General features: G+C 47.5%; 1 protein-coding gene across 1 annotated transcript; it reads left to right on the plus strand.

The window, feature by feature from the left end:
* Positions 1-5993: 5993 nt before the first annotated feature.
* On the plus strand, positions 5994-27011 carry LOC142765856 (neprilysin-like). The gene is made up of 3 exons (XM_075867665.1): positions 5994-6254; positions 6936-7616; positions 25962-27011. The coding sequence occupies exons 1-3, from the start codon at positions 5994-5996 to the stop codon at positions 27009-27011; spliced, it is 1992 nt and encodes a 663-aa protein (XP_075723780.1).
* The last annotated feature ends 765 nt before the right edge of the window (positions 27012-27776 follow it).

Genomic DNA, 27776 nt, shown 5'->3' on the forward strand with positions numbered 1-27776 from the left:
GCAGCCGCCGCAGCCGGAGTCCGCGTCACGACTCCGTGGCAATATGCACAAGATATCTCCCATTGCGCGTGCGTATACATTGTAAATAATAGCGCAGTGCTTCAGAGCATAATGTCGTTTCTATGTACAGCCATTTGATTGATTGATTGATATGTGGGGTTTAACGTCCCAAAACCACCATATGATTATGAGAGACGCCGTAGTGGAGGGCTCCGGAAATTTCGACCACCTGGGGTTCTTTAACGTGCACCCAAATCTGAGCACACGGGCCTACAACATTTCCGCTTCCATCGGAAATGCAGCCGCCGCAGCCGGGATTTGAACCCGCGACCTGCGGGTCAGCAGCCGAGTACCTTAGCCACTAGACCACCGCGGCGGGGCATATGTACAGCCAGTATCCACCTCTATTGTAGTGATCACGTTTTGATACACTTCGAACAAGGTGTTCGTCACATCATTGACCACATGAGAGGTCGTTCAGATAATAAAGGGGGTGTGAAAGTATTGAATAAAAAGTCATGACCACGAATGGAATGGCTGATGAAGTGGTTGAAGTGTCGAAGTGTTCGAGTGGGTGGCTGATACCGAAGGAGGTCAGATGCACGCACCATTGATATGTGTAAATACTCACAACAAGCGAAAACAGTGTTCAGGTGGAGATGGAGGTGTTTAAATGATGACGTTCCAGATGAGACTCAACTCCGTCGTAAAGGAATTTGGCTAAGATACATTTTTATTGAGACGAGCTTAGAAGCACTCTGCCTTCACTTCAGGGCGTCCCAGTTTCTCGTTTCACGCGCGCTCTTGTTCATTCTCTGTTTGTTGACGCAGCCCGCAACGGTCAAATATTCAGCATTGTCGGCCATACAACGTTTGGGGCACAATTCAATAGGCCAGTCTCTGTATCGGCCTGATCGCAAGTACACCTCCTTGCGATTTGATCTTGGAGTAACTGGCGAGGCCGTTCGCCGTAGCTTCCATGACCCTTAGAAGCTTCCATAGCTGGCGCGCCGCACTGTCAGAAAGCATGAGCACGACGTCCCGTTACATTGCGGTGAATATCAGCAAAGAGAGCAAATCGTAGTGTCAACAGGTTTGTTTTTTTCGTCGCTTCCAAGACGTTTTCACCAGTAGCTTTCTGTACGTGAGCCTGCGCATGACAACTGCTTGTTTAGAATTACTGTTGACTTCGTCGACGGACAACCTTCGTGCAAAGAGAAGTTCGGCTGTATAAATTAGAAGGTTCTCTTTCATCTGTCTCAATGAATATCAGAGGTCAAAAGTTTATAGTATTTCGTTGAATTTCCCGCGAGTTTTTCCTATCATTTCTGGCCGAGGAAGCTTCACTGATCGTACGAGGCTCTTCCACCATTCGTCCCAGAAAGTAGCAATCGCATAATAAACTTCCATGAACTGCCAATAATGCTGAAGTAGCCAATGACTTTTGCTTCAGGGAGCACTCGGTGCATTTACCTTATGCCTCCCGAGGCCTTGTGAAAGATTCGTTGTCAAAGTACACAGATCACGCTCGGTAATCCTTTTATAGCTGTTAATCGCAGTAGGCGCTGTAAAAAAAGTCACGGAACTCGATGTTACCGACTCCAGATTCAGCTCACGTAAAGGCTGCAGCGTGATAGTTCCTGTGGCCTTTTTCCGCGGCATCAAGCACCACTCGATTTTCTATCGCCAGTGGTTCTTCAAGTACTTCCGTGCGTGGAGTATGGCATGGCTTCATTTCTACGGCAGGTACATCACAGGCGATATTCGCGTGTCCTGCTCGCAGGTACCATCCTATATTGCGGTCATTCATTTCGAGCAGTACCTTCTTGGTGCTGAGATGGTCGGAAAGGAAAGGTCGAGTAACAGTCACTTGTCTGTTGCTTTCATGTTCGAATCTATGCTTTCAAGCTGGCGCCATTTCATATCTCGCGTTGAGAACGTTAGCGGTTTTCTCAAACTGTATTATGGTCGTTCTCTCTTCAGGTGGCTTTTCTATGTTTGTTACTCCCTGAATTTAAAATTTCCAAAGAGGCAGCGGAAAATTGTTGGACTCGCCACGTTTCGTAAAGCTATCGGTCGAGACATCAAGTTTGATGTGCGAACCTGGAAGGTCCATCCAAGCTTGAAGTTGAGTGCAATCAACAATTCGTCACCTTTACATCGGATCCGAACTAATCAGTACGCTGGTACCACTCTTCCTGATGAACGATGGCTGTATCAGCTCATCGGTGACATCGTTTTTAAGCTTCCTGAAAGACGCGACGAAAGGTTTATCATTTGTTGTTTCTTCGATGCCCTGACACATGCCTGGTATCTCGATTGCCCGTAGCACCAACTCTTCGTTAAAAATCTGACTTCACAGTCGCAGTCCTAAGACTTGACGACTCATATAGCCGCTTGAGCTGGTGCCCTTGCGCAAGTTTTTAGCGCTGTCCGAGTTGTTTGCATGGTTTATAGCAGGAGATGTTTGGGCAAAGCTTCATCGATCATGTGCTCTGAATTCCACCATGAAAAGTTTGCGTGTGTAGCAGCGTGTGTCATTGTTTGGGGTCCATGCTTGCGAGGTTTGCAGAAGTACGAAAGCGAAGGAGAATTCATTAGGTTGTCGTTTTCCAAGTGACGCGCAGACTGTCGTAATTACTTCTTAGTTCGGGTTGGCATAGCCTGTCTTTCACGAACACTTGTCGGGATCACACATAATTGTAGCGTGTCGAGCGTCGCATTTGGAGCAGGATGTTTTCCTTTTGCTGTCCCGTGCCTGATATCCTTCGGTGTTGCAGCGGAAACACATCTGGTTATTAGAAAGTAGTTACATTGTCTGTGTCAGGGGCAACTTGGCGGTGCACGATTTTAGTTTGTGCTCATATGAGGAGAAAAAGATGGAGTTGTACTCCCTTGTTTCCGCGTTGAATTGCTGTCAAGTACACATGAAGTACGTCTCCCACGGCGAGATTATGTCCACTGACTTTTCATTCGAGCTGTTTCAAGCTCTCGTCCTCCGGCGTTCTTGAAATTGCTCCTCTCTAAGCAATCCAGCTCAACGCACAGCAAGTTGAGCAGACTATCCAGTTCGATGGGGGTACCGTCAATGCACAGCAAGCTGAGAAGACCATCCAGTCCGATGGGGCTACCATCATTTATCGAGTCACGTGCTACCTGAACATCACACGATCAATAGTACTGCACGACTATGTCCTGTGGAAAAGTACACAGTAAGATGTCGCAGAGCATGGACGAGAAGAATACCTTATGAACACCTTGGATACTGAAGAGAACTTGGTCGTACAAGTTGCGCAGAGCTTCGGTGTTATTTGAATGAACTGAGCTCAACATCCGTAACTGGGCAAATCAATATTGCTCCAGGCGTCTCTTGTCTCTAAAGCGCTTCTGTACAAGGAGGCGGCATCGTGTAAGCAGCTCTCGGTCGTCAGAAGGCCCGCTATTACCTATGCAGCGTCTCCTTTTAAAGAGTCGATTATAGAACTTCTCTGTGGCCGCGATGTGGATGCTACTGTGAACAGCCTAGTCATACTGCTCCCGAAGTTTGGTCTACTTGACAGTTCCCCAGGGGACGAGGCTATTGTCAGTTTAGGCAGTCCGACTCCTGTTCCGTCTAGCAGGGCTGCGACTGTTTGAACGTCCATTCCTTTGGTTGTAATCGGTGACCATAGCACGCGGTTTGGCTTAGTGATAATCGCTACGAAAAATAACGTAGCATCATCTTCATATTCCAGGACAGTGTTATTCACAAGTTTCGTCGCCTATAGGGGGCGCATAGGGTGGTTTAAATTGGCGCCAACAGACAGTATCAGTCGCTGAGCAAGTGCGGCCTACTTGCAGTGGCTTTTTTTTTCACTTCGCGATGTCTCTACCCTTTTTGCAGTCGCAAAGTATGCGCCATCTAGACGCTTCTTAAACTCGTATACGATGCTTCGTTGAAGGCGAACAGGTCCTGAGTGCCAAACACATCAATCGTTGTGGCGTGAAGGCCTGTAGGGCATCCGTGGTTGTGCAAGGACTCTGCCTGCAGACGTCTCATGTCCGCCACAATTCACACGAAGTGCAACTCACATATAACTGAGAAGGTTCTGTATAAGAGTGTTAGCTTGCTTTTTGTCCTCGTGCTAATCATGCCGGTCCGCAAGACGGGCCTTTGTTGCACTGACGTTCGGCGACGCAAAGTAATCTTAATCTTACTGTTCTTCAGTGCTCTATACGTGTGTGTCACGGTAATGTGGTGGTCACGATGTTCTGCTCTGACCCGAACGTCGCTTGTTCGATCCCGACCGCGCGGTTGTTTTGCGATGTAGGAATGACAGAGGACGAGTACCGTGGGACGTCCGTGCACGTTGCACTGCACTTAAGGCGTGCCTCACGATCATTACGTGGTTTGTAACGCAAAACAAAATAGTGTTATAAAATTGTGTATTTCCTTTCACGCCCCAGTTTTGAGCGGATACTTACCGATCTAAGATTTCGCTAAGTTATCGCAATGCCGACATTTTTACCTCTTTTTCAAAAAAGTCACAGCTTTGCCGCAAAGGCAAAGCGATGAACGCGAACGCAACATATCGGGAGGTCACGCGCCGAATGGCAAGCAGATCAAAACGTGCCCCGCGTTTCTCACACACAAATGATTCACAAAACGTACTGCACAGGTGCAGATGAACGCGAATAAGCGTCTCAGTTGTTACTTGGCTGTCTGAGAACCCTTTTTTTTCGCGAACGGAGACTGTGCAACGACTGCAGGGACCTTTGTGCGCCCGGTCACTACAACAAAAACGTTCTAGTGAGAGCCGAACGCCCGCCAAGGAGTTCATGCACATGCTATGAGCGACGCTGCCCCGCCGCCCCCCAATATTTTTAAGAAAATTACGCTGGTGGCCACGGGGAGGTGTGACAGTCTACGGAACTTGCGAATACTAGAACTCGAAGCCTTCGTCAAGAATATGCTACTTGATCTCGGTGTTCAAGGTTTTAAGCTCCTCGTTCTTAGCCTTCAGCCTCTCTTAAATGTAATTGAGCTGGTCGTAAGATACACAGTCGTTAGCGATAAGAGGACTTGCGTCGCTTATAATCCCCGTGTTCTGTGAACGCCGCGACGCTCACTTCGGCTTCAGTTGGTCCATGCCGGTGCTGTTGTCTGGTTGCGGTCAGTAGGTCCCTGGTTTTCAACTCCGGTTCTTCGGCACCAAATGTTTAGACGATGGGCTTCCAGACACCATGATTAGACTCAACTCTGTTGCGAAGACATTTGTCTAAAATACTTTTTATTAGGATGAGCATAGAACTGCTGTTTCTCTGATTCGGATCGTCCCCGATTCTTCTACACTCGCGCTTTTTTTTCTTTCTCAGTTCCTTGACGCCACCTTGAATGGGCAAATAACGAAAGGAATTTTAAGGTCACTGAATGCCTTGTCAAAGAGTCGGTTTCAGTGAAACGTATATACAGTGGCTTTAGAAGCTTCCCTACAGGCATTGACGAGTGGATGGGAGAGGACGTGCAGGGAGGACTGAGAGCGAACGGCGAGAGGAGCAGAATCACTGCGTGCCACATGCTTCGGTTGCTAGGGGGCGAGGATGAGGGCGCGCGCCCGCGGCTGCTGCTATGAGAGAGGGAGTGAAAGCGGAGAAATCTAGACACGGTCGGGGCGTGTAGTGCGTTGGCAAGATAATCTTTGGTTATCTGAGACTAACAGACTAGATTCCAACAAAGTGCCAGCCTGGCAGGGCGAGAAAAAAATCAGTGGGAAGACGAGACGAGGTTCAGGAAGATTAGGAAGAGGACACGATTGGCTGGCAAAACGTGGTAGAGGCCTTTGCCCCTGCAGTAAGCGTTGTCAGGCTAAGGGTAATGTAGTCGCAAGCACATTTTACTGACCGACATGCTCATTTTCTTATAGAAATCCAGTGCAGGAGGTCTCTTCACTCGGCAACCTCCTCGCTGGCTGTACTTTTTCATGGTGGCTCTCGTCGTCTCATTCACCGCGGTCATGCTCACCTTCGTCGTCCGTCTCCTGACGGGAGGCCCCAGTAACACTGCGGTCGTGCGGGTGTGCCACACGCACGAGTGTCACGAGTACGGCCGACGGCTGAGCAGCTCACTGAACTCGTCGGTGCGGCCATGCGACAGCTTCACCAAGTTTGTGTGTGACGGGTGGACGCGCGACAACGAGCTCGCCACCTACGAGCTGCTCGTTGCTCAGGGACTGGACTCCGTGGCGCGCACGCTGGATGGCATGACCGTGCCATCGGTACGCTCAAATACCATATGCGTATGAAGCATCGCAAATGGCATACATCGATGTAGAGAGTAGTGTCAATGCCTCCAGACCTCCTGTTAGAATGTTAGACAGCACAGTAAAAATAACCGATGGGGTTCTGCGTCCCAAAACCATGACACGGCTGTGTAAGACACCCTAGAGGCTACCAGCGGAGTCACAAACCTTCACTAGACTTACGACGTGAGAACATAACGTCAAGATAGGTGATGACACAGCACAATGTGCTGTTCTCTTTGACATTGTGTCCGGCAAGTATTTTAAAATGTATTCCCAATATCCCCATCTATACCTTTGTACCCTTCTAGTACCCCTTGTTTAGTTCGCGCATGCATACATCCAAGTTAAATGTACCGTCTAGCGGGTGTGAAAAAGACCCTGTTGTAGCTCTGGCCAACGCGTTTATAGAGATGTTCAGATAGCCAACACCAAAGCAGTCCAGGGTGGTGGCACAGATCTTACGTTGCAAACGTTTAGGATATGGAAGCACAAATAAAATATAATCTTCACTGACGAAGTAAAAGCGAAATTATTTGGTGTTACGCTTCAACTATCTCTGGTGATTCGACGCTATATATCTCTCGCGGCATCTTTGTGTACGCATACTCACAGCTTGCTTCTGCTGTCCATTGTGGCAATATTACTTTTCGCAAGACCGGGCAAAGCGCAGTGCATCGCGGAGTCGCTCTCTACCGCAGCTGCGAAGATCTGCTGCACGGCCATCGCGACGACCTGGCTACCGTCAGGGATGCCCTCCGGGAAGCCGGCATCACGTGGCCGAGACGCCCCTCCGAGGCAGACGTGCTGCACACCGTTCTGGCGACGTCGCTGCGCCTCGGCTGGGACGTCCTGTTCCGCTTCGTTCCACTCCGGTCTCCACGCTCAGGGCTCGCCATCAACCCCGGAAAGACTATCGTCGTCGTCTTCAAGAGGAAGATGGCATCGCAGTTCACTCACAGGGGACGGGAGTACTTCTCCCTTCTTCGAAGCAGCATGCTGCCACATGACGCGATTGAGATGGATAAAACGAGCACCGCTATTAAGGACGAGATAAGCCTCCAGGAAGTCACTGCACTAGATGAACTGACGTCACCACTGCTGAGCGCAGCCTACAACGTGCCCACCACGACACCTGAAAGCGCAGACCACATGATGGACATTCCGAAGATCGGGTTGTCCCGCGCAAGGTGGGCGGCGGCGCTTCGCGAGTTCGGCCTGGACAACGTGACAGAATTGGTCACGGCCAACCAGGAGTACCTGCTAGCTTTCCTGGATCTATGGACGAGCCTGGGAGAGAACAGCACACACGTCTTCGTCTCCTGGTACACTGTGCAGGTATGGATTACGCAGCGGCTGAAACTGAGAAGGACGACAGATAGAAAGAAATGACCCACATGAGGCTGTCTTGTAAATATTCGGTGCACGTGACAAGAAAACTTATAATACAGGTGTAGCTGTAATCTCCAATCAGACATACCTGAATGAATGCAATCAAGGTCGCCGCTTGCTGGACTTGAGAAGGAGCCCAAATATAGAACTAATCCCAAATGTAGATAAGTACCCATGCCATTTGCAGTCAAATAGAAAAGCCGTATCAAGACTCGAATATTTGTTACTGAACAATGCACATGATTTCGAATAAACAAGAACAAGAGAAAAATCTGAACCCCGTATTGGTCTTCAAGGCACGTATACGTGGCAATTTATTCTATAAATTATTGTAAACTCAATACGCCTACATGCAGTTCATGTAGAATAAAGTTTTTGTTACGTAATACGGGACATTACAGCCTAGAAGTCGAAAATTGGATTAATAGGCTTTGCATAACACAAGTCCAGTTTTTGTTAACCTGGTTTTAACCCATAACGCATCGGCACCTAACGTCGCATCTATTTTCCGTAAACACCACAAGACACTTATGCAGAGCGAACGCCTTGCAAAAGTTTTTACAGAACCACTACGTGTTGTGTACAGACGAGGCAGAAATTTGCGAGATTTAATTACTTCTTCTAAAACCAGACAGAGCAATAACGTCCAGACGCTTGGTTGCCATGCTTGTAAAAGGCCCTGCTATAAAGTGTGTGCACACATGACCACAACAACACTGGCAGCCAGTACTGCGACGAACTTCAAGTTCAAAATTAAGGGCAATTTCACTTGTGATACTGCAAATGCCGTATATTTGCTAGATTGCTCAATCTGTCATGTACAATACATAGGTTACTGAAACTGTTTTTTTCGATACCGTTTCAATAATCATAAAGCTCATGTGCATGCCCTTCCTAACTTACCGATTTCAAGGCATGTCACCGAGGCAGGTCATTCATTCAGTATCATGATAGCTACAATACTGGAATCAGGTTTTAAATCACACCATGGACGCGAAGTAAAAGAGTCATTTCTAATTCATAAATTCAAAACACTATCTGCCGCCATGAGCTCGGGTACGCTTACTTGCATATTGCCTTAGTAAATCGCATTTTTGTTTTACTGACTAGTGTATATTCTTTGCACGATGTTGGCCTATTGTCAAATATTACCTCCATAATGTAGGTGGCTTTTGTCGCTTAACCATTTTACTCGCACTCATTTTGCTCTGCCTGCCTTTTGATTTTGTTTATCTCTCTAAACTTCATTTTCTTTTTTGAAGGCTTACTAAACGCCCTTAGGCTGTGATTATCCCGCAGAACGTATGACCAAGTGAGCTACTGCGTGCGCAGTTTGTTATTTTGCAGACCTGTTTCATTCCATACAAGTTGTAGGGTATCTAATACGTGTCAATTCACTATTGTACAATAATACGCGTCTTCAGTTGTATATGCACTATAGCCACAAACATTTGGTGATATATAATCTTGTTTCTAAAACTACTGATAATGACTTAGCCATGTGATACGCAAAGAAGCGGCTTATATATGTGCGCTGTGTGCCATCTGTAACCTTTCAATCCGACGAAGGCAGGCCCACGTGCCGAAACGTTAGTAAAACTTGTGTTTTCGCACGTTTGTCGACCTCTTTTTCTACCGTATATATATATATATATATATATATATATATATATATATATATAACAGACGCACGTGCGAAGCACTTTTATTGACGTTTCGCCCGGGGTCCGTGCTGATGAAGCTCCAACCTCGAGCGAAACGTCGATAAAACTGCTCCGCACGCGCATCTGTTTTGACTTTTTCGTGTAATATTGAACCGTACCCAATATTCCTTTGTTCCTTCGTATATATATATATATATATATATATATATATATATATATATATATATATATATATATAAAGACGGAACGGCACGTTTTTGCGTTGATTATCGGGCACTGAACACAATAACGCGCAAAGATGTTTACCTTCTCCCACGAATTGATGACACACTAGAATCATTGCACGGTGCAGAGTATTTTTCCAGCCTTGACCTGCGATCGGGCTACTGGCAAATATAAGTGTCCGAATCTGACGAAGAGAACACGGCTTTTACCACCCCAGATGGGCTATATGAATTTAACGTAACGCCTTTCGGACTTTGTAACGCGCCTGCTACCTTCGAACGTATAATCGACAGCGTACTGCGTGGCCTGAAGTGGAAAACCTGCTTATGCTACCTAGAGGACATCATACTGTTTTCGTCTACATTTTCGCAACATCTACAACGTCTCGCAGAAGTCCTAGGTTGCCTTGCAAAAGCTGGTTTACAGCTAAATACGAAAAAATGCACCTTCGCAAGCAAGACGATCAAGGTTCTAGGGCACTTAGTCAGCAAAGACGGTATTCGACCGGATCCTGAAAAGCTTGCCGCCATCCTCGAGTTTCCCCGTCTGTTGCGTCAAAAAGACATGCGCAGTTTTCTCGGCTTGGCATTCTACTTTTGGCGCTTCATACGCAATTTCGCAAGGCTTGCCTCTCCGCTCCATCAACTGCTCGCAAGTAACACGGCATTCGTCTGGTCCGAAGACTGTGAAAAGGTTTTCCTGGCGTTGAAGCAAGCCCTGACATCCGACCCGGTACTATGTCACTTCGATCCAGGTGAACCCACAATTCTTCACACTGACGCCAGTGGTCATGGTCTCTGTGTCGTTCTACTGCTGCGTGACAACACCGCACGCGAAAGTGTCATCGCTTACGCCAGTCGTGCTTTGACTGCTGCCGAGAAAAATTACACAATAACCGAACAAGAGTGCCTTGCTGTTGTATGTGCGGTACAAAAATTTCGTCCATACCTCCACGGCCGCCACTTCACAGTCGTCACCAACCACAACGCATTGTGCTGGCTTTCGTCGCTAAAGAACTTATCGGGTCGTCTTGGCCGCTGGGTGCTTCGTTTACAAGAGCACAACTTTGATGTCGTCTACAGGTCTGGTAAGAAGCACCAAGATGCTGATGCTCTCTCTCACAGCCCTCTACCCAACCGTAATAGCCCACCGTCACCCATTACCCATCGCAGGTCCCAGTTGGCTAAGATCCAGCCGCTCTTCTACCCTTGTGTCGCATTAACGCGTTGACCCTTACTGTCGCTCCATAACAGCACGCTTAGAAGGTACATCCACTCCTCCGAACGCCGACTTTGCCGACAACTTAAACGATTCAAGGTTCACGATGGTGTTTTACATCGCTATATTTACCACGTTGAAGGAAACAAATGGGTCCCCGTTATACCACGTTGTCCGCAACGTCAGGTTCTTGAGACATTCCGTGATGATCCTGCTGCTGGGCATCTCGGCTAACACAAAACGTACGACAAAGTACACAGTCGGTTCACCTTGCCTGGCCTCTCATCCGCGATTACCAAATATGTTTCTTCGTGTACCTTATGTCAACGGCGGAAACGACCCACTACTGCTCCTTCTGGCTTTCTCCAACCTCTTCCTTGTCCCGCTTTGCCATTCGAAGTCGTCGGGATAGACTTGTATGGCCCCCTTCCCGTGACCTCCAATGGAAATCGTTGGATTGTAACGGCTGTTGACCACCTCACTCGTTACGCGGAAACCGCCTCACTGCACGCTGCTACAGCCACTGAAGTAGCTGATTTTTTTTCTGTATAACATACTTTTACGCCATGGAGTTCCACGTGCTCTGCTCAGCGACCGCGGCAGGTCTTTCTTTCCTCTATTGTTACTGAGGTTTTACGCGCCACCAACACCATCCACAAAACAACTTCTACTTATCATCCTCCAACAAATGGCTCGACGGAACGCTTTCATCGTACCCTCTCGGACATGATTGCCTTGTACGTTAACCCTGACCACAAAAACTGGCAAGCCATTTTACCATTTGTAACGTTCGCCTAAAATACAACTACGCAATGCACCACCAGCGTTCCTCCCTATTTTCTGGTCCACGGCCGCACTCCAAGTGTAACTCTGGACGTCTCCTTCCTTTCGGCTCCGGCTGCCTCAGCAAGCCCTTTATTCACACAATTTTTGTCTCGCCTCGAGCACTGCCGTCATCTGGCCTGAATCAACACCGGCATCTCTCAGGAAGCTTGCAAGTCTCGCTACGACTCAACTCACCATGCTGTCACCTTTTCCCCAGGAGACGAAGTTCTTCTGTGGACTCCCGTGCGTGTGCCCAGCTTATGTGAAAAATTCCTCAGTCGTTTTATAGGGCCTTATACGGTGATTGAACAAACGTCCCCCGTTTATTACCGTATCTCACCACTTACCACCACGTATCTCACCGTATCCCCCGTTAATTACCGTATCTCACCACGTTAAGTGGTGAGATACGGAATGAACGGGGGACGTTTGTTCAATCACCGTATCTCACCACGTAACGCTCCCTCCGACCACCAGTTCCGTGGGACAGAAACTGTACACGTTTCTCGGTTGAAACTGTATATCCAACGCAATTCCTAATTCCTAATGTTGCCTCTCGCGCGGCCAGGAGGCCACTTCCAGCGTGACGGGGAATTAGTGTGAGCGCATTCAGCGATTCTTCTTTATCAATTGGACGTGTCATCATCATTTGTATAATTTCCTCATCTGTAGATATCATCGTTAGTGTGTGCCAGCTCGAGCTCGCCTCGAATAAAGCTCTCTCTCTCTCTCTCTCTCTCTATATATATATATATATATATATATATATATATATATATGAAAACCTAAGGAAGAAAAATAATGCAGAAAGACTCCCGCCGGTGGCATCGAACGTCCGATCGCTCGGGTGTGAGTGCGCGGCCTTAGCCCCTTAGCCGCGGAGGAGCACCTCCTTGAACATTGAAACGGCAAGCTGTTTACATCTACCATTTAAAGCTGCCGGTCGCCATCTTGGGGGAACCACGACCGCCTGGACTGGGGCGCGCAGCGGTTGCTCCGGCCATCCCATTCGGCGCGCGCGCCTTTGAAAAAATGTAATAGAGGTAGTTCGGCCGCGTGCATGACGCGGCGCTGTTCTTCCACTCCCTCGGTTCGGACTGTCACGGTGGATGGACGTGTTTTCTGAGCGCTCCCGATCGACTGCGCAGATAAGTGCTTTTGCATGTTTTGAGCTTGTCTTTATATTTATAAGGCAGCAGTTGAAATCTTCGTAGCACTTGTTTTATGGTACGGCTTTTTCGGAGGCCAGTCACCAGGTATTTATTAGTTATTGCGGCTGTGTGTGTTTGAAGTTTTTGTTGTTTTTTTCTTTTGCCACCCCGTGGGGGAGGTGCGCGTACATTGAACACGCAAATTTTTGTAGTAGAGCTTAGACTTTCTTTTTTTTTAGTAGTGCAGGGCTGGAGTTTAGTAATTATCGAGTATAGGGACAATTGGTGTCAGAAAGACAAGGTTAAAAAGACTGTAAAGTGTTCAGGATGTGGAGTGTGTTTGAAATTGGACCCAAGTGTAGAAGCTGACGGAGAAGAGGCTGACGCAAAGTGTAGGCAGTGTGAGGTCGAGAAAAAAATGAAGAAAATGATGGTTGCCCAGAGTGAACTGCTGATGCGCATCGCCGAGCTCAAGACTGCGTTGGCGACAGAGCAAGAGAAAACGAGAGCAATGGGAAAAAGACTGAAGTCCGCCGAGGAAGCACTAGCGAAGCTGAACAAAGGAGCGGCCTAAGGAGAGAACAGTAGGGAACCGGCAACCAGAACGGCGGAGAAGGAAGAGCAAGAAAGTTTGGAAACAACAGGTTCAGCCGGTTCAATTGTCGCAAGGCCCAGCTTCAGCGAGGTAATGGTGGGGCTGGGAGGGAACAAAGCAGCCAGCGTCACAGGTGCAAGTAGCCCCCAGGTGCAAGACGCTCTAGCTGAAAAGTCACAGCATGTGATAATCGCCGGGGACTCAAATTTAAATCGATGCACAGAAGCCATCAAAGAGAGGGTAAGAAGTGACAAGAGGGTTGCAGTAGGGGCGTTTCCAGGACGCAAGCTGAAAGCAGTCATGAGGCAAGCGATCGTAAATCTCAAAACTACAGCTGATAGACGAAACCTCGTGATATTTTCAGGCGGTTTAAACGATGTCTCAAGTGAAGATACAGCAGGAGTAGCAACCACACTGGCGAAAGGCGTCGATGACATGCGCGCCACTCTCCTAGGGTGCAGGTAGTGATATGCACAATACCGGAGGTACCGGTGCGTGATAGCAACCTTCAAAGAGTGGTTGTCAATGCAAACCAAGAAATATGGCGGATGAATCGAGAGAAAGGCTTTGAGGTGGTGGAAATAAACAGAGAGGTGCATTGGTGGGGTGGTTTTCAATGAGACAGAATTCCCTTCGATGGGCGGCTAGGCCATGAGGTGGGTTGGCGACTTGCAGGACGTGCAGTAGCTTTTTTGGGGGGGCAAGCGGGCTCCTTGGGATGCAGGATAGCTATTAACGAGGAAAACAACCAGGGAGACTCTTTGACACGTGGTATGGACAGATACGATTCCAAAGTGGCACCAGTATCTAAGATAGGTAGAGTCCGGGGCATAAATAGACGTAGCCTAGAGCGCCGAGCCAATTCAGACATAGGGTATATTAACATGCAGGGTGGTAGGAACAGGCTGAAGTGGGAAAGGATAGAAGAACAGCTAAGGGAAGAGAGGCCGATGGTATACGGTTTTGTAGAAACACATCTCCGTGACATGGAACAACCTACAAACAATCCGGACTACGCGTTGAAATATTGTATTAGAACAGAAGGCAGCATAAAGGGGGGTGGTATTGGGGCATTCATTCATAAAAGTACAGACTGACAAGGGGTCAAGCAGGAGTGCAAGGAACATTTATGGCTAAAAGGGAAAGTGGCAGGTCAAATGACACTCCTTAGTTTTGTGTACTTGTGCACGGGAGCAAAGGTCAAAGAGTAAAACCAGGCCATGGTAGAGTGTATATCAAAGGACATTCAGGAGTTAATTATACTAGTTAATTACACAGGAGATAATAATACTTGGAGACATGAATGCGCACAAAGAAGACATAGATGGGTACACTGACCTGACAGGCAAAATGATCATGGATATGTGTGAAAGGCTTGATTTGATAATTTGAAACAGTACCGAGAAGTGTGAAGGGCAAATAACATGGGAGGTAGGAAAGCTGCAGTCGACGATAGATTATGCACTGTTGTCACATCTAATGTATGATAAGTTCAGGGGAATGCACATAGATGAAGGTGGCTCCAGAAGTCTGGGTAGTGATCACAAACCTATCAAGCTAAGTTTTGGAAGAGCAGTGAAAGTGGAAAGGAGACAAGTTGAGCAACTGCAGGAAAATTTTTATCAAGAAAGGCAAATTGAATTTACCACTAAACAAATTGAGAAAGTAATCATGGAGGATAATAAAACAGTGTGGACATACACGAATCTAATTAGACTGTTTGAGCTAGAGCTTGCTAAGACGCGTGACAAGTCACCCCGGAAAAGAAGACACAAACCCAAAAGTTGGTGGAATGAGGAAGTTAAGTTAGGAGAGCCATAGCAAAACGTCAGGAAGCCTCTAGGGAACACAGACCTGCTAAGCAGTGGGGTGAACCGAAAGCTGATGTTAAAAGAAAATGGGAAACCTTTTTAAGCTGTAGAAGGGATGCATCCCTTCTGATCAATGAAAAGATTAGAAGAAAGGGAGCTCAGTGGCTGACAGAAGTACATAAAAAGATAGAAAGGCCGCTGCAAAATTTCGGAACCATGTAAACTCCCTAAGAATTTAGACGAGCCTTGAGCAGAGGTTTATAACTACAGCCCAAGGTGCTAGGCTAGAAGGGGACGAAGCTATTGAATATATAAGAACAAGGGTGACAGAAAAATATCAACAAAGAAGTGCTTTATGCACCACAATAGACAGGGATGAATGAAGTGATGCAATGGCTCAATTTTCACAACGAGAGTGGGAAAGGGTTCAGAAAAGGGTTCCTAGTAGTACATCAACAGGCCCAGATGGCATTCCAATTATGCGTATAAAGACATTTGGTCCCACGTCTTAGCAGGCTTTGAGAAAAGCAGTGAGCAAACTAATAATCGATGGTGAAGTTCTCGATGGATGGAAACTTAGCAGGATGAGCTTGATCCATAAAGGAAAAGGGAACAAAGCTGACATAAACAACTACCGTCCTGTAACAGTGACATCAGTGGTCTACAGGCCGGCGATGCAGATTATAAAAGAAAGACAGCAGGCATGGATAGAGGATGAGGGGGTGCTGAGGGAACTGCAGAGTGGGTTTCGGAAACACAGGAGGTTGGAAGACAATCTGTTCTCACTGACGCAGTGCATCGAATTAGCAGAAAAGGAACACAGGCCCCTGTGGCTAGCATTTTTGGATATGAAGGGAGCCTACGATAGCGTGGTTCAAGAAGAATTGTGGGGAATACTGGACACACTAGGCGTGAGAGATGTAGTCACTAATCTTTTAAATGATATCTATAAAGGTAACAAGGTAATTATAAATTGGGAAAACAGGTATCCAAGCCTGGAGAGGTGAAACGGGGGCTTAGGCAGAAGTGTCCTCTGTCATCCTTATTATTCATGATGTACCTACAAGTATTAGAGGCCAAATTAGAGGGAAGTAGACTGGGCTTCAACCTCTCTTTCGTTAAACAAGGAAAACTCGTTGAACAGGCACTACCAGCATTGATGTACGCAGATGATAGTGCTAATGGCCGACAACAAGGAAGAATTGCAAAGATTGGTGGACATCTGCGGTAATGAGGGAATCAGGTTAGATTTCAGATTCAGTGAGGAAAAATCAGCCGTCATGATTTTTAATGACTATAAAGGTAGTGAGCTTAGAATACAGGAGGTCACGCTAGAGATAACAGAAAAATACAAATATCTGGGCGTATGGATAATCAATAGGACCGAGTACCTAAGGGAACACGAAATATACGTGACGACTAAAGGTAACAGGAATGCAGCAGTGATGAAAAATGGGCACTGTGGAATTACAATAGGTATGATGTTGTGAGAGGAATATGGAAAGGGTTTATGGTTCCGGGTCTGACGTTCGGCAATGCGGTCTTGTGCATGAGATCAGAAGTTCAAGAAAGATTAGGAATTAGGCAACGTGGAATAGGTAGGCTTGCCTTAGGAGCTCACGGGAATACACAAAATCACGGAGTACAAGGTGATTGGGATGGACATAATTTGAGGGCAGGGAAGCTAGCAGCAAGATAAAATTTGAGAAGCGATTGAGAGAAATGGGGGAGGAGCGCTGGTCAAGGAAGGTTTTCAGCTACATGTACATGAAGAATGTCGATGCAAAATGGAGGAATCGAACCAGGAAATGGACTGGTAAATACTTAGAAAACAGCTGGGGGTCAAACCAAAAAGAATTATCGGTTAAGAAGAAGGTGAAGGAAGCTGAGACCGACATGTGGAGAATTGGGATGATTGAGATGTCCGCACTAGAGATCTATCGAACGTTTCAGCAGGAAATTGCCAAGGAAAGGATCTATGATAATACTCGAGGTAGTTCTCTACTGTTTGAGGCCAGGACGGGAGTGTTGCGAATCAAGACATATCGGGCCAAATACGAAGGGGTAGACACGGTATGCAGTGCGTGTGGAGAGGAAGAAGAAACCGCCGAACACTTGATGAGGTTCTGTAAAGGGATTCACCCTATAGTTCAGGATGATGGCGCAGAGTTCTTCAAAGCATTGGTGTTTAGGGACAGGGATGGCAAAATACACTTTAAGCGGGTAGAGGTAACTAGAAGGTTATCTGATTGGTGGCTAAAGTCAAGGCATGAGTGAAGTACGAATCCTCAACCTCACTATTTAAAGGGAAAAATATAGTTTTTGGTTCATGAAGTATTACGGCTTGGTGGTACTAGCCACCGCCCGATCTAAAGGGTACAGCCATATTTATCCATCCATCCTTGCGGATGACGCTGCGTTGGCGGCGCCGTAGACAGCCGCAGACGTGCTTGGAGAAATGCGCATTGGACATCGTGCACGTGGTGACTGCAATCAAGGTACGCTGTTATGTGTTCTTAATCGGTCTTTACACAGTGAGTGCAGTTCACTGTAGCGTATTACGCTCGAGATAGAGCCAAGCAGCGTGCTTAGGCAACTTCGTTTTCATTGCGCGTTCGATTGCATGACACATTGTTGTGCCGAGTGTGTGATTTGCTGGGCTTCTCGTTCTTTGTTTTGGCACTTGTTTCTCGCACGGCCGCCTGTATCGGCGCGCGCCATGCTTCTTTTTTTAATGGAAATGCATTTCGCCGTCGTCGACACTGCATAGCTATGTACTGCGGTCGAGCGCTGTCTTGAGAGCAACACGTTGTTGGAAAACTAAATTGCAATAATTGCAATAATGCTACTGTTGCGGTCGTTTTCACCTTGCCGATGACAGGCAACATATTCTTTTTTTTTGTGGACACGTCTCTTTGCATTCTGAAGTTCCCATGATACGACAGTGATGCGAATGCGACGTTCTTATTTAAGCACAGGCCGCACGTAGGCGAATCTGAACGCGGAAGCGATGAGCGACGCTTGTCGCCTGGGAATTAGCTAAGGGCCACTCGCGCAATGACCACTTTCTCTTGTTTTGGTGTTGCTTGTCGTTTTAACGCGACAAAATTATTGCGTTCGTTTCGCAGTAATACCGGTGTCGGCGTCTTTGGTTGTGGGCGAAAATTCGAGGTAGACGCAGTAACGATAGGTACTCACAAAGAAGCGAAGGCATGCTGGCAAATGAGAAGGCGGTGTGTGTGTGTGTGTGTGTGTGTGTGTGTGTGTGTGTGTGTGTGTGTGTGTGTGTGTGCGTGCGTGCGTGTGTGGGCATCGTGGTCGCGTTTAACTCTTTAGGTGAAACTTAAGGGTCCCCCAATTTATGTCTCCATTGTCGCGTGCATACTGTTTGCCCTTCAAGATTCGAACTAATCTACCGGTTCTTTGACTGAAAGGCTGTTGATATGGCTTTCTGCGACTTGCATACTTGTTTTCATATGCATTTTGACGTTGTCATACCACACTGACTTCAGGCAAATAATTTGTTTTTTTTTGTTCGGCTTTGAGACTCTGTGTGTGATTTACCGTCTTTTTCAGAAACATGCCGTACTGCTGCGTGCCGTACTGCAAATCAACCACCAAGAAAAAGCTTGGTGTAAGCTTTCACGAGTTTCCTGCAGACCAGGCTATCCAGCCAAAGTGGCTTAAAGCCATATCCCTGAAAGATTTTGTTCCAAACGACAAGTCCGCTAATAGCGTCGTCTGCTTATGGCATTTTTTGGGTGATGACTACTCTTTTGATTCACCCAATAAACGGCGTCTGAAGAGGACTGCTGTTCCCAGTGTCTTTCCTGGTTACCCCACCTATATGCAGCCACAAATACCACTGAATCGACGAAAGTTGGAGCGGCAAACACCACCGTGTGCAGTTGCTGCAACGAAGGTCGTCCTTTGGACAGTGAACAGTGACAGTGTCGAAGATTGCACACCAAGTGGCCTTGAAGAAAGCCACCAGCTGTTCCAGCATCTGTGATCTGTCCACCCACGAGTTCTGAAACCTTGCTGGAGTCTGAAACTACTCATAACATACAGGCTATCTCCCAAAATATTGAGAATAGGCCCCCAGTGAAGTCAATAGGATGTGCAACTCAAACTACAGACGAAATCGTCCCATGTCGGCTTTCTGACGTGCGGAACATAAATAAACTAAGCTATTCTATGCTTTACTATAAATTATTCTATTTTAAATAAACTATTCTCTGCATCGTGAACGTGTAATGCTTGCAAATCCGCTTGAACACAAACATGGCAAGTAGAAAATAACAGAATCATCATGGCATTCCTTCTATAGAAGAAATGCCAATGCGCGAGCTTCACGTGCCATAGCGCACTCGAAGCTGCTAGCGCACTCGAGCACCATTATCACGACAAGAACTGGCGCACACTGGCACAAAAATAAATAATATAGCGATAGCCACCGTCCATTCTTTTATGTGCGTTTTGCGAGGGTGGGAGAGGTGGTATGCTAACACACGGTTACTATACAGCGATATTTTCAAGGCGCCGCAAACTTTCCCGCACAGATAGCAAAGGAATGGAGGGGTAGCAGGTGCGCGCCTCGGAGTGGCGAAAGCAGCGGCCACGCCCCTTTCTGCAATTACACCTCCTCCGTCCGTCCGAATGGGACGGCCGGAGCAACACTGCCCCGCGCCCCGATCCAGGCGGCCATGGGGAAACCTTAGTGTTTCCACCATTGACAGCGAGATGACGCAATGAGCGCGCGTCGCCAGATCGTCACGACGCGGCGACGCGTGGTCTGATCTCCCACGTTTATTTTTTTTATTTTGCGGAGAACGGGAAGAGGGGAATGAATGCAGACACGAGTGCGCTCTAATCTCGCGGTGAGGAGAATAGTACGCCTTGGGCTTTCACCAGAACAATTCTGTGGTAGTTACCGGGCGCACAAAAGCCACTGCAGTGGCTGCACAGTCTCCGTTTTCCAAAAGGGTGCGCTTTTCAGACACAGAGAAGTAACAACTGAGAAACTTATTCGCGTTCATCTGTACCTATACGTTCTGTCATTTATGCGTGAGGACGCGTTCCTCACACGTCATTTATGCGTGAGGAACGCGGGGCACGTTTCGATCTGCTTGTCATTGTTCACGTGATCTTCCAAGTCGTTTCTATCATGTTCATAGCTTTGCTCGCTTTGCGGAAAACGTGTGCCTTTTTATCTTGTTCATGTTTTACCACGGTCTGTGCAGAATAACGACAAACCTGCGCATAGCGTCAGCAAAGATAGCGAGCAGTGCGTTAGCCACGTGTTTGCCAACAAGCACGCAAATTCGTCATTACTTCTAGCAGCTACTTCGCACTCCGCGTTGGTGTGCTTCGATGCGCAGCCCGCTTATGGGGTGAGGACGATTTGATTTAATTGATTGTGGGGTTTAACGTCCCAAAACCACCATATGATTATGAGAGACGCCGTAGTGGAGGGCTCCGGAAATTTTGACCAACTGGGGTTCTTTAACGTGCACCCAAATCTGCGTACACGGGCCTACAATGGGGTGAGGACGTGCCTGCGCATTCGCTGACACGACAGTAAAGTTCAGAAGCAATCTATTATCCCTGCAATTCAAGAAGGTCATTAACTTAATGCCCTAATACATAAGTTCAAAAGTAGCCAGAAATTAGCCATGGAGCCAACCTGGACTTGATGCCGCCAGACGCAAATTAGCCAAATTGACAAGTCACCAACAAGAACCCCAGCGAACCTTGCGTCTCAGCTTTTTCATCACTTCCCTGCGAACAAACGCATGTTGTATTTCCGGATTCTTTCACCCAATATTATTCCTACGCAGCTGACATATCAGCGATCAGAAGACAACGAAGAAGTGGGCTGGTCTCTGCGCTGTGCCTGCTGTCCTCCATCATGGTCGATGCTTTACTCATCACCGTAAATACTAAATAACCACGCCTCGTGTTATTGATCGTAACGATATCAACAGTTGCACAGCCACACAATTTTATTCTATTTGAGTGTCATCAGCAGTCCTGGCTTAGCTGCAGCCACTTCATAATCTGCACGTGCTTTCAGCAACATCGTCATTTTCATAATGCAAACCTTTTACAAACCCTAGCCATTGACATCTAATCCGATCAGCCGCAGACGTGCTTGGAGAAATGCGCATTGGACATCGTGCACGTGGTGACTGCAATCAAGGTACGCTGTTATGTGTTCTTAATCGGTCTTTACACAGTGAGTGCAGTTCACTGTAGCGTATTACGCTCGAGATAGAGCCAAGCAGCGTGCTTAGGCAACTTCGTTTTCATTGCGCGTTCGATTGCATGACACATTGTTGTGCCGAGTGTGTGATTTGCTGGGCTTCTCGTTCTTTCTTTTGGCACTTGTTTCTCGCACGGCCGCCTGTATCGGCGCGCGCCATGCTTCTTTTTTTAATGGAAATGCATTTCGCCGTCGTCGACACTGCATAGCTATGTACTGCGGTCGAGCGCTGTCTTGAGAGCAACACGTTGTTGGAAAACTAAATTGCAATAATTGCAATAATGCTACTGTTGCGGTCGTTTTCACCTTGCCGATGACAGGCAACATATTCTTTTTTTTTGTGGACACGTCTCTTTGCATTCTGAAGTTCCCATGATACGACAGTGACGCGAATGCGACGTTCTTATTTAAGCACAGGCCGCACGTAGGCGAATCTGAACGCGGAAGCGATGAGCGACGCTTGTCGCCTGGGAATTAGCTAAGGGCCACTCGCGCAATGACCACTTTCTCTTGTTTTGGTGTTGCTTGTCGTTTTAACGCGACAAAATTATTGCGTTCGTTTCGCAGTAATACCGGTGTCGGCGTCTTTGGTTGTGGGCGAAAATTCGAGGTAGACGCAGTAACGATAGGTACTCACAAAGAAGCGAAGGCATGCTGGCAAATGAGAAGGCGGTGTGTGTGTGTGTGTGTGTGTTTGTGTGTGTGTGTGTGTGTGTGTGTGTGTGTGTGTGTGTGTGTGTGTGTGTGTGTGTGTGTGTGTGTGTGTGCGTGCGTGCGTGCGTGCGTGCGTGTGTGGGCATCGTGGTCGCGTTTAACTCTTTAGGTGAAACTTAAGGGTCCCCCAATTTATGTCTCCATTGTCGCGTGCATACTGTTTGCCCTTCAAGATTCGAACTAATCTACCGGTTATTTGACAGAAAGGCTGTTGATATGGCTTTCTGCGACTTGCATACTTGTTTTCATATGCATTTTGACGTTGTCATACCACACTGACTTCAGGCAAATAATTTGTTTTTTTTTGTTCGGCTTTGAGACTCTGTGTGTGATTTACCGTCTTTTTCAGAAACATGCCGTACTGCTGCGTGCCGTACTGCAAATCAACCACCAAGAAAAAGCTTGGTGTGAGCTTTCACGAGTTTCCTGCAGACCAGGCTATCCAGCCAAAGTGGCTTAAAGCCATATCCCTGAAAGATTTTGTTCCAAACGACAAGTCCGCTAATAGCGTCGTCTACTTATGGCATTTTTTGGGTGATGACTACTCTTTTGATTCACCCAATAAACGGCGTCTGAAGAGGACTGCTGTTCCCAGTGTCTTTCCTGGTTACCCCACCTATATGCAGCCACAAATACCACTGAATCGACGAAAGTTGGAGCGGCAAACACCACCGTGTGCAGTTACTGCAACGAAGGTCGTCCTTTCGACAGTGAACAGTGACAGTGTCGAAGATTGCACACCAAGTGGCCTTGAAGAAAGCCACCAGCTGTTCCAGCATCTGTGATCTGTCCACCCACGAGTTCTGAAACCTTGCTGGAGTCTGAAACTACTCATAACATACAGGCTATCTCCCAAAATATTGAGAATAGGCCCCCAGTGAAGTCAATAGGATGTGCAACTCAAACTACAGACGAAATCGTCCCATGTCGGCTTTCTGACGTGCGGAACATAAATAAACTAAGCTATTCTATGCTTTACTATAAATTATTCTATTTTAAATAAACTATTCTCTGCATCGTGAACGTGTAATGCTTGCAAATCCGCTTGAACACAAACATGGCAAGTAGAAAATAACAGAATCATCATGGCATTCCTTCTATAGAAGAAATGCCAATGCGCGAGCTTCACGTGCCATAGCGCACTCGAAGCTGCTAGCGCACTCGAGCACCATTATCACGACAAGAACTGGCGCACACTGGCACAAAAATAAATAATATAGCGATAGCCACCGTCCATTCTTTTATGTGCGTTTTGCGAGGGTGGGAGAGGTGGTATGCTAACACACGGTTACTATACAGCGATATTTTCAAGGCGCCGCAAACTTTCCCGCACAGATAGCAAAGGAATGGAGGGGTAGCAGGTGCGCGCCTCGGAGTGGCGAAAGCAGCGGCCACGCCCCTTTCTGCAATTACACCTCCTCCGTCCGTCCGAATGGGACGGCCGGAGCAACACTGCCCCGCGCCCCGATCCAGGCGGCCATGGGGAAACCTTAGTGTTTCCACCATTGACAGCGAGATGACGCAATGAGCGCGCGTCGCCAGATCGTCACGACGCGGCGACGCGTGGTCTGATCTCCCACGTTTATTTTTTTATTTTGCGGAGAACGGGAAGAGGAGAATGAATGCAGACACGAGTGCGCTCTAATCTCGCGGTGAGGAGAATAGTACGCCTTGGGCTTTCACCAGAACAATTCTGTGGTAGTTACCGGGCGCACAAAAGCCACTGCAGTGGCTGCACAGTCTCCGTTTTCCAAAAGGGTGCGCTTTTCAGACACAGAGAAGTAACAACTGAGAAACTTATTCGCGTTCATCTGTACCTATACGTTCTGTCATTTATGCGTGAGGACGCGTTCCTCACACGTCATTTATGCGTGAGGAACGCGGGGCACGTTTCGATCTGCTTGTCATTGTTCACGTGATCTTCCAAGTCGTTTCTATCATGTTCATAGCTTTGCTCGCTTTGCGGAAAATGTGTGCCTTTTTATCTTGTTCATGTTTTACCACGGTCTGTGCAGAATAACGACAAACCTGCGCATAGCGTCAGCAAAGATAGCGAGCAGTGCGTTAGCCACGTGTTTGCCAACAAGCACGCAAATTCGTCATTACTTCTAGCAGCTACTTCGCACTCCGCGTTGGTGTGCTTCGATGCGCAGCCCGCTTATGGGGTGAGGACGATTTGATTTAATTGATTGTGGGGTTTAACGTCCCAAAACCACCATATGATTATGAGAGACGCCGTAGTGGAGGGCTCCGGAAATTTTGACCAACTGGGGTTCTTTAACGTGCACCCAAATCTGCGTACACGGGCCTACAATGGGGTGAGGACGTGCCTGCGCATTCGCTGACACGACAGTAAAGTTCGGAAGCAATCTATTATCCCTGCAATTCAAGAAGGTCATTAACTTAATGCCCTAATACATAAGTTCAAAAGTAGCCAGAAATTAGCCATGGAGCCAACCTGGACTTGATGCCGCCAGACGCAAATTAGCCAAATTGACAAGTCACCAACAAGAACCACAGCGAACCTTGCGTCTCAGCTTTTTCATCACTTCCCTGCGAACAAACGCATGTTGTATTTCCGGATTCTTTCACCCAATATTATTCCTACGCAGCTGACATATCAGCGATCAGAAGACAACGAAGAAGTGGGCTGGTCTCTGCGCTGTGCCTGCTGTCCTCCATCATGGTCGATGCTTTACTCATCACCGTAAATACTAAATAGCCACGCCTCGTGTTATTGATCGTAACGATATCAACAGTTGCACAGCCACACAATTTTATTCTATTTGAGTGTCATCAGCAGTCCTGGCTTAGCTGCAGCCACTTCATAATCTGCACGTGCTTTCAGCAACATCGTCATTTTCATAATGCAAACCTTTTACAAACCCTAGCCATTGACATCTAATCCTTAACAAGCCAACGTACGGCAACGTAAAAAAATGTAATCGAGGGCTGTAACTTCGAATGATCGGCAGTATTTAAACGCTCAATAATAAATACAGCGAAGGTCCTTCAGTTTTGTATTTCTACTTGGCCGAAATTCGCATATCTTTTTCTCGTATACACGGACGTTTCCTCACGGCCTTCTTATCGATCGTATCTTCAAGCACAACCAATTAAGGGGACACTAAAAAGAAGATAGTTTTTTAGCATATTAGTAAAATACAATTACATAGTCTCGAGAACACCACTCTTCCCGCGAGACGACGCCGGGCAAGCGGGAAAGCACGGGAAGAGAAAACGCGGAGAAGACGCCACCTAGAGGGTTCCGCACCAAGCAACGTTACGTCATATATTTTGACGCCATCTACTGGGTCCTAGGTAGTTTCTAGTCGGTCAAAAAGAAGTGCATTGTCATCTGTGTGTATCGGAAAATTTCGTCAGTCCCATGCTGCGAAAATACGAAAAAAATGAAATTTGTGAAGTCAGTTGCGGCAATTCAGCGCAACATTAAAAATTGAAACTTCAACATGAATTTCCGATAATGAACCTATCAATCTAAAACTCGTGACATCAAAGTTCTCAGAACACAGTTCATCAATCCTAACCAAGTCACTGCTTCCATGTCCCTTTATCTGCCCTGCCGGGAAGCGAAATGCCACAGGACATCATGCCATGTGGTAACATCACATCATGTAATATGCGCATCATGTCACCCACATGGTACATAGCCAAAATGATCATTGTGCTCAGAGGGAAAGTGCTAGGCATAAAATCAATGTTTATAAAACGAAGGCCTCCCCTCCTCTAATGCTGTAGCGTGCACAGGTAACAAGAGGTCATTTGTGAATAAAGAAAAAAAGAAAACACGCTTTTGACGCAGGTAGCCGCACTGATGGCCAACCAGAATCTTATCGCCAACTTCTACGGCAGTCAATCCCGGCGAGCTCTGTCGTTCCACGTGGCATTTTGCTTGGGGCTGGCGTACGCCGTTACTGGGCCGGTCATCTTCTCTCGCTACAACCGCCACGTCCTCAGAGCCGCCATGCGACAAGACGCTAGTCACCTGGTCCTCGGCGTGCGTGAGTTATTCTGGACGCGACTTGTCCGCTGGCGAGGCTACGACCAGAACGCTACTGTGGTTGGCCAATGGTCATTACTGGACGTGGCATTCAGGGAGTTGGGCAGCAACGACCACATTAGGACTGGTGACGTTGTCACTGATACTGGATATATTGAAAGCCATGCCGCCAACACTGCGACCATGGGCGGCACGATGCCGCCACTGACTGAAGACTCCCTCGTCGCCAACCTCCGAAAGGTATCTTCGTCAGTTACCATGGGGATAATAGACGACGGCGGCTTAGGTGACGCGGAGGAGAGTGCCTTCTCGGCTTCCATTATTGACATGCGCCTGTTGGCCTTGTCCAGGGCGCACCACGACTTCACGCTGATGCCTTACGCGCTCTCTTTCCCGCACTTCGACGTCCAGCTTCAGGCGGCGGTGAACTACGGAGGACTCGGGGCCGAAGTCGCCAGGGCTCTTGGCGTGCTCGTTCAAGATGCTTACCGATCTCAGCCGACGTCACGTATCTCGATCGACGACCTCACCCGTTGTCTTAGCAACGGTCCATTTGCGGATGATACTGGGGTCAACGTCGCCGAAACACTTTTCCTCGGCGCCGTAGTCGACGCGTACGAGCAGGTCCGCGCTGACGTCGACACTGCGAAGCTCCCCGGACTCGAGGAGTACACCGATCTCCAGATCCTGTTCATGGCACTGTGCTTCGCCAAGTGTCGTGGTAGCAGCGCCCGCCACACACCACCATCGGCTTGTAACTTGCCGCTTATGTACTCGGTGCAGTTCGCTCGGGCCTTCGGTTGTGCGGTTGGCACTCCCATGAACCAGGTCAACCAGTGTCCAGTGGTATGAATCGCGTGGTGCGCGGTATAGAGAACGTCTGCAGTTCTCTTTGTTTCTCTTTAGTTCAGATAACTTAATTTCCCACAAGCAGTTTCCACCGTGCAACTCAGAGGCTTCAAAAACATGATTTCGTTTGTCATTATTTCACTGACACGACTTCATCTGCTCCGAAACTTATGCAAGACTCAGCATCGTACATTTAAACAATGTTCGTGAGTTCTCGTCAACACGTTGAGGCTGTGTATGAGCGACTTTCTTTGTTTTGTTCGCTGCATTATTAATTACCACGGCGCATTCCTGTATATAGACAATGCAATGAAAGCAGGCAAACGTCACGTCCTTGGAAGCGGCTGATTCGTAACCGCCTGAACAAGCTCGTAAACTGCCGCCTCACTTGCTAAACACTTGCTGTCGCAATGATGTTCTTGAGTGGTCAAGCTGATTTGCCTGCATTGTCTAAGATGCAAGTGCTCATTGCGCAGTTGTGAAGAAGCATGCGAGTAATGTTAACATGACATTGTTTTCCTGCGCAGGAATGCGTCTGGAGAAAACTGCAGACGCGATCTTTCTGCAACCCTTACGTGTTGAACAAAATGTACCCGGAGGAGATAAAGCCGCAATGCAAATGCTGTCAGGCTGTGGCAACATATGATCACATACTTTGGGAATTTAGCATAGTGCCGCCGCCGGTGGATATTAAGCGTGATCCCTCTCTTGAGCATAGGGAGACCGTGTTGACCAGCTCAGACCCAGTCGTCCAGTTAAGGGTCGTGG

This window comes from Rhipicephalus microplus, chromosome 6 (assembly GCF_043290135.1).
Source record: "Rhipicephalus microplus isolate Deutch F79 chromosome 6, USDA_Rmic, whole genome shotgun sequence".
Classification (NCBI taxonomy): Eukaryota; Metazoa; Arthropoda; class Arachnida; order Ixodida; family Ixodidae; genus Rhipicephalus; species Rhipicephalus microplus.

What these genes read in the sequence shown, in the direction of transcription:
- LOC142765856 (XM_075867665.1), top strand. Translation starts at nt 5,994, where the DNA reads ATGCTCACCTTCGTCGTCCGTCTCCTGACGGGAGGCCCCAGTAACACT. An exon ending in ATGGCATGACCGTGCCATCG is followed by an intron (nt 6,255 to 6,935) that starts GTACGCTCAAAT and finishes ACTTTTCGCAAG; the next exon opens with ACCGGGCAAAGCGCAGTGCA. An exon ending in TCTCCTGGTACACTGTGCAG is followed by an intron (nt 7,617 to 25,961) that starts GTATGGATTACG and finishes CTTTTGACGCAG; the next exon opens with GTAGCCGCACTGATGGCCAA.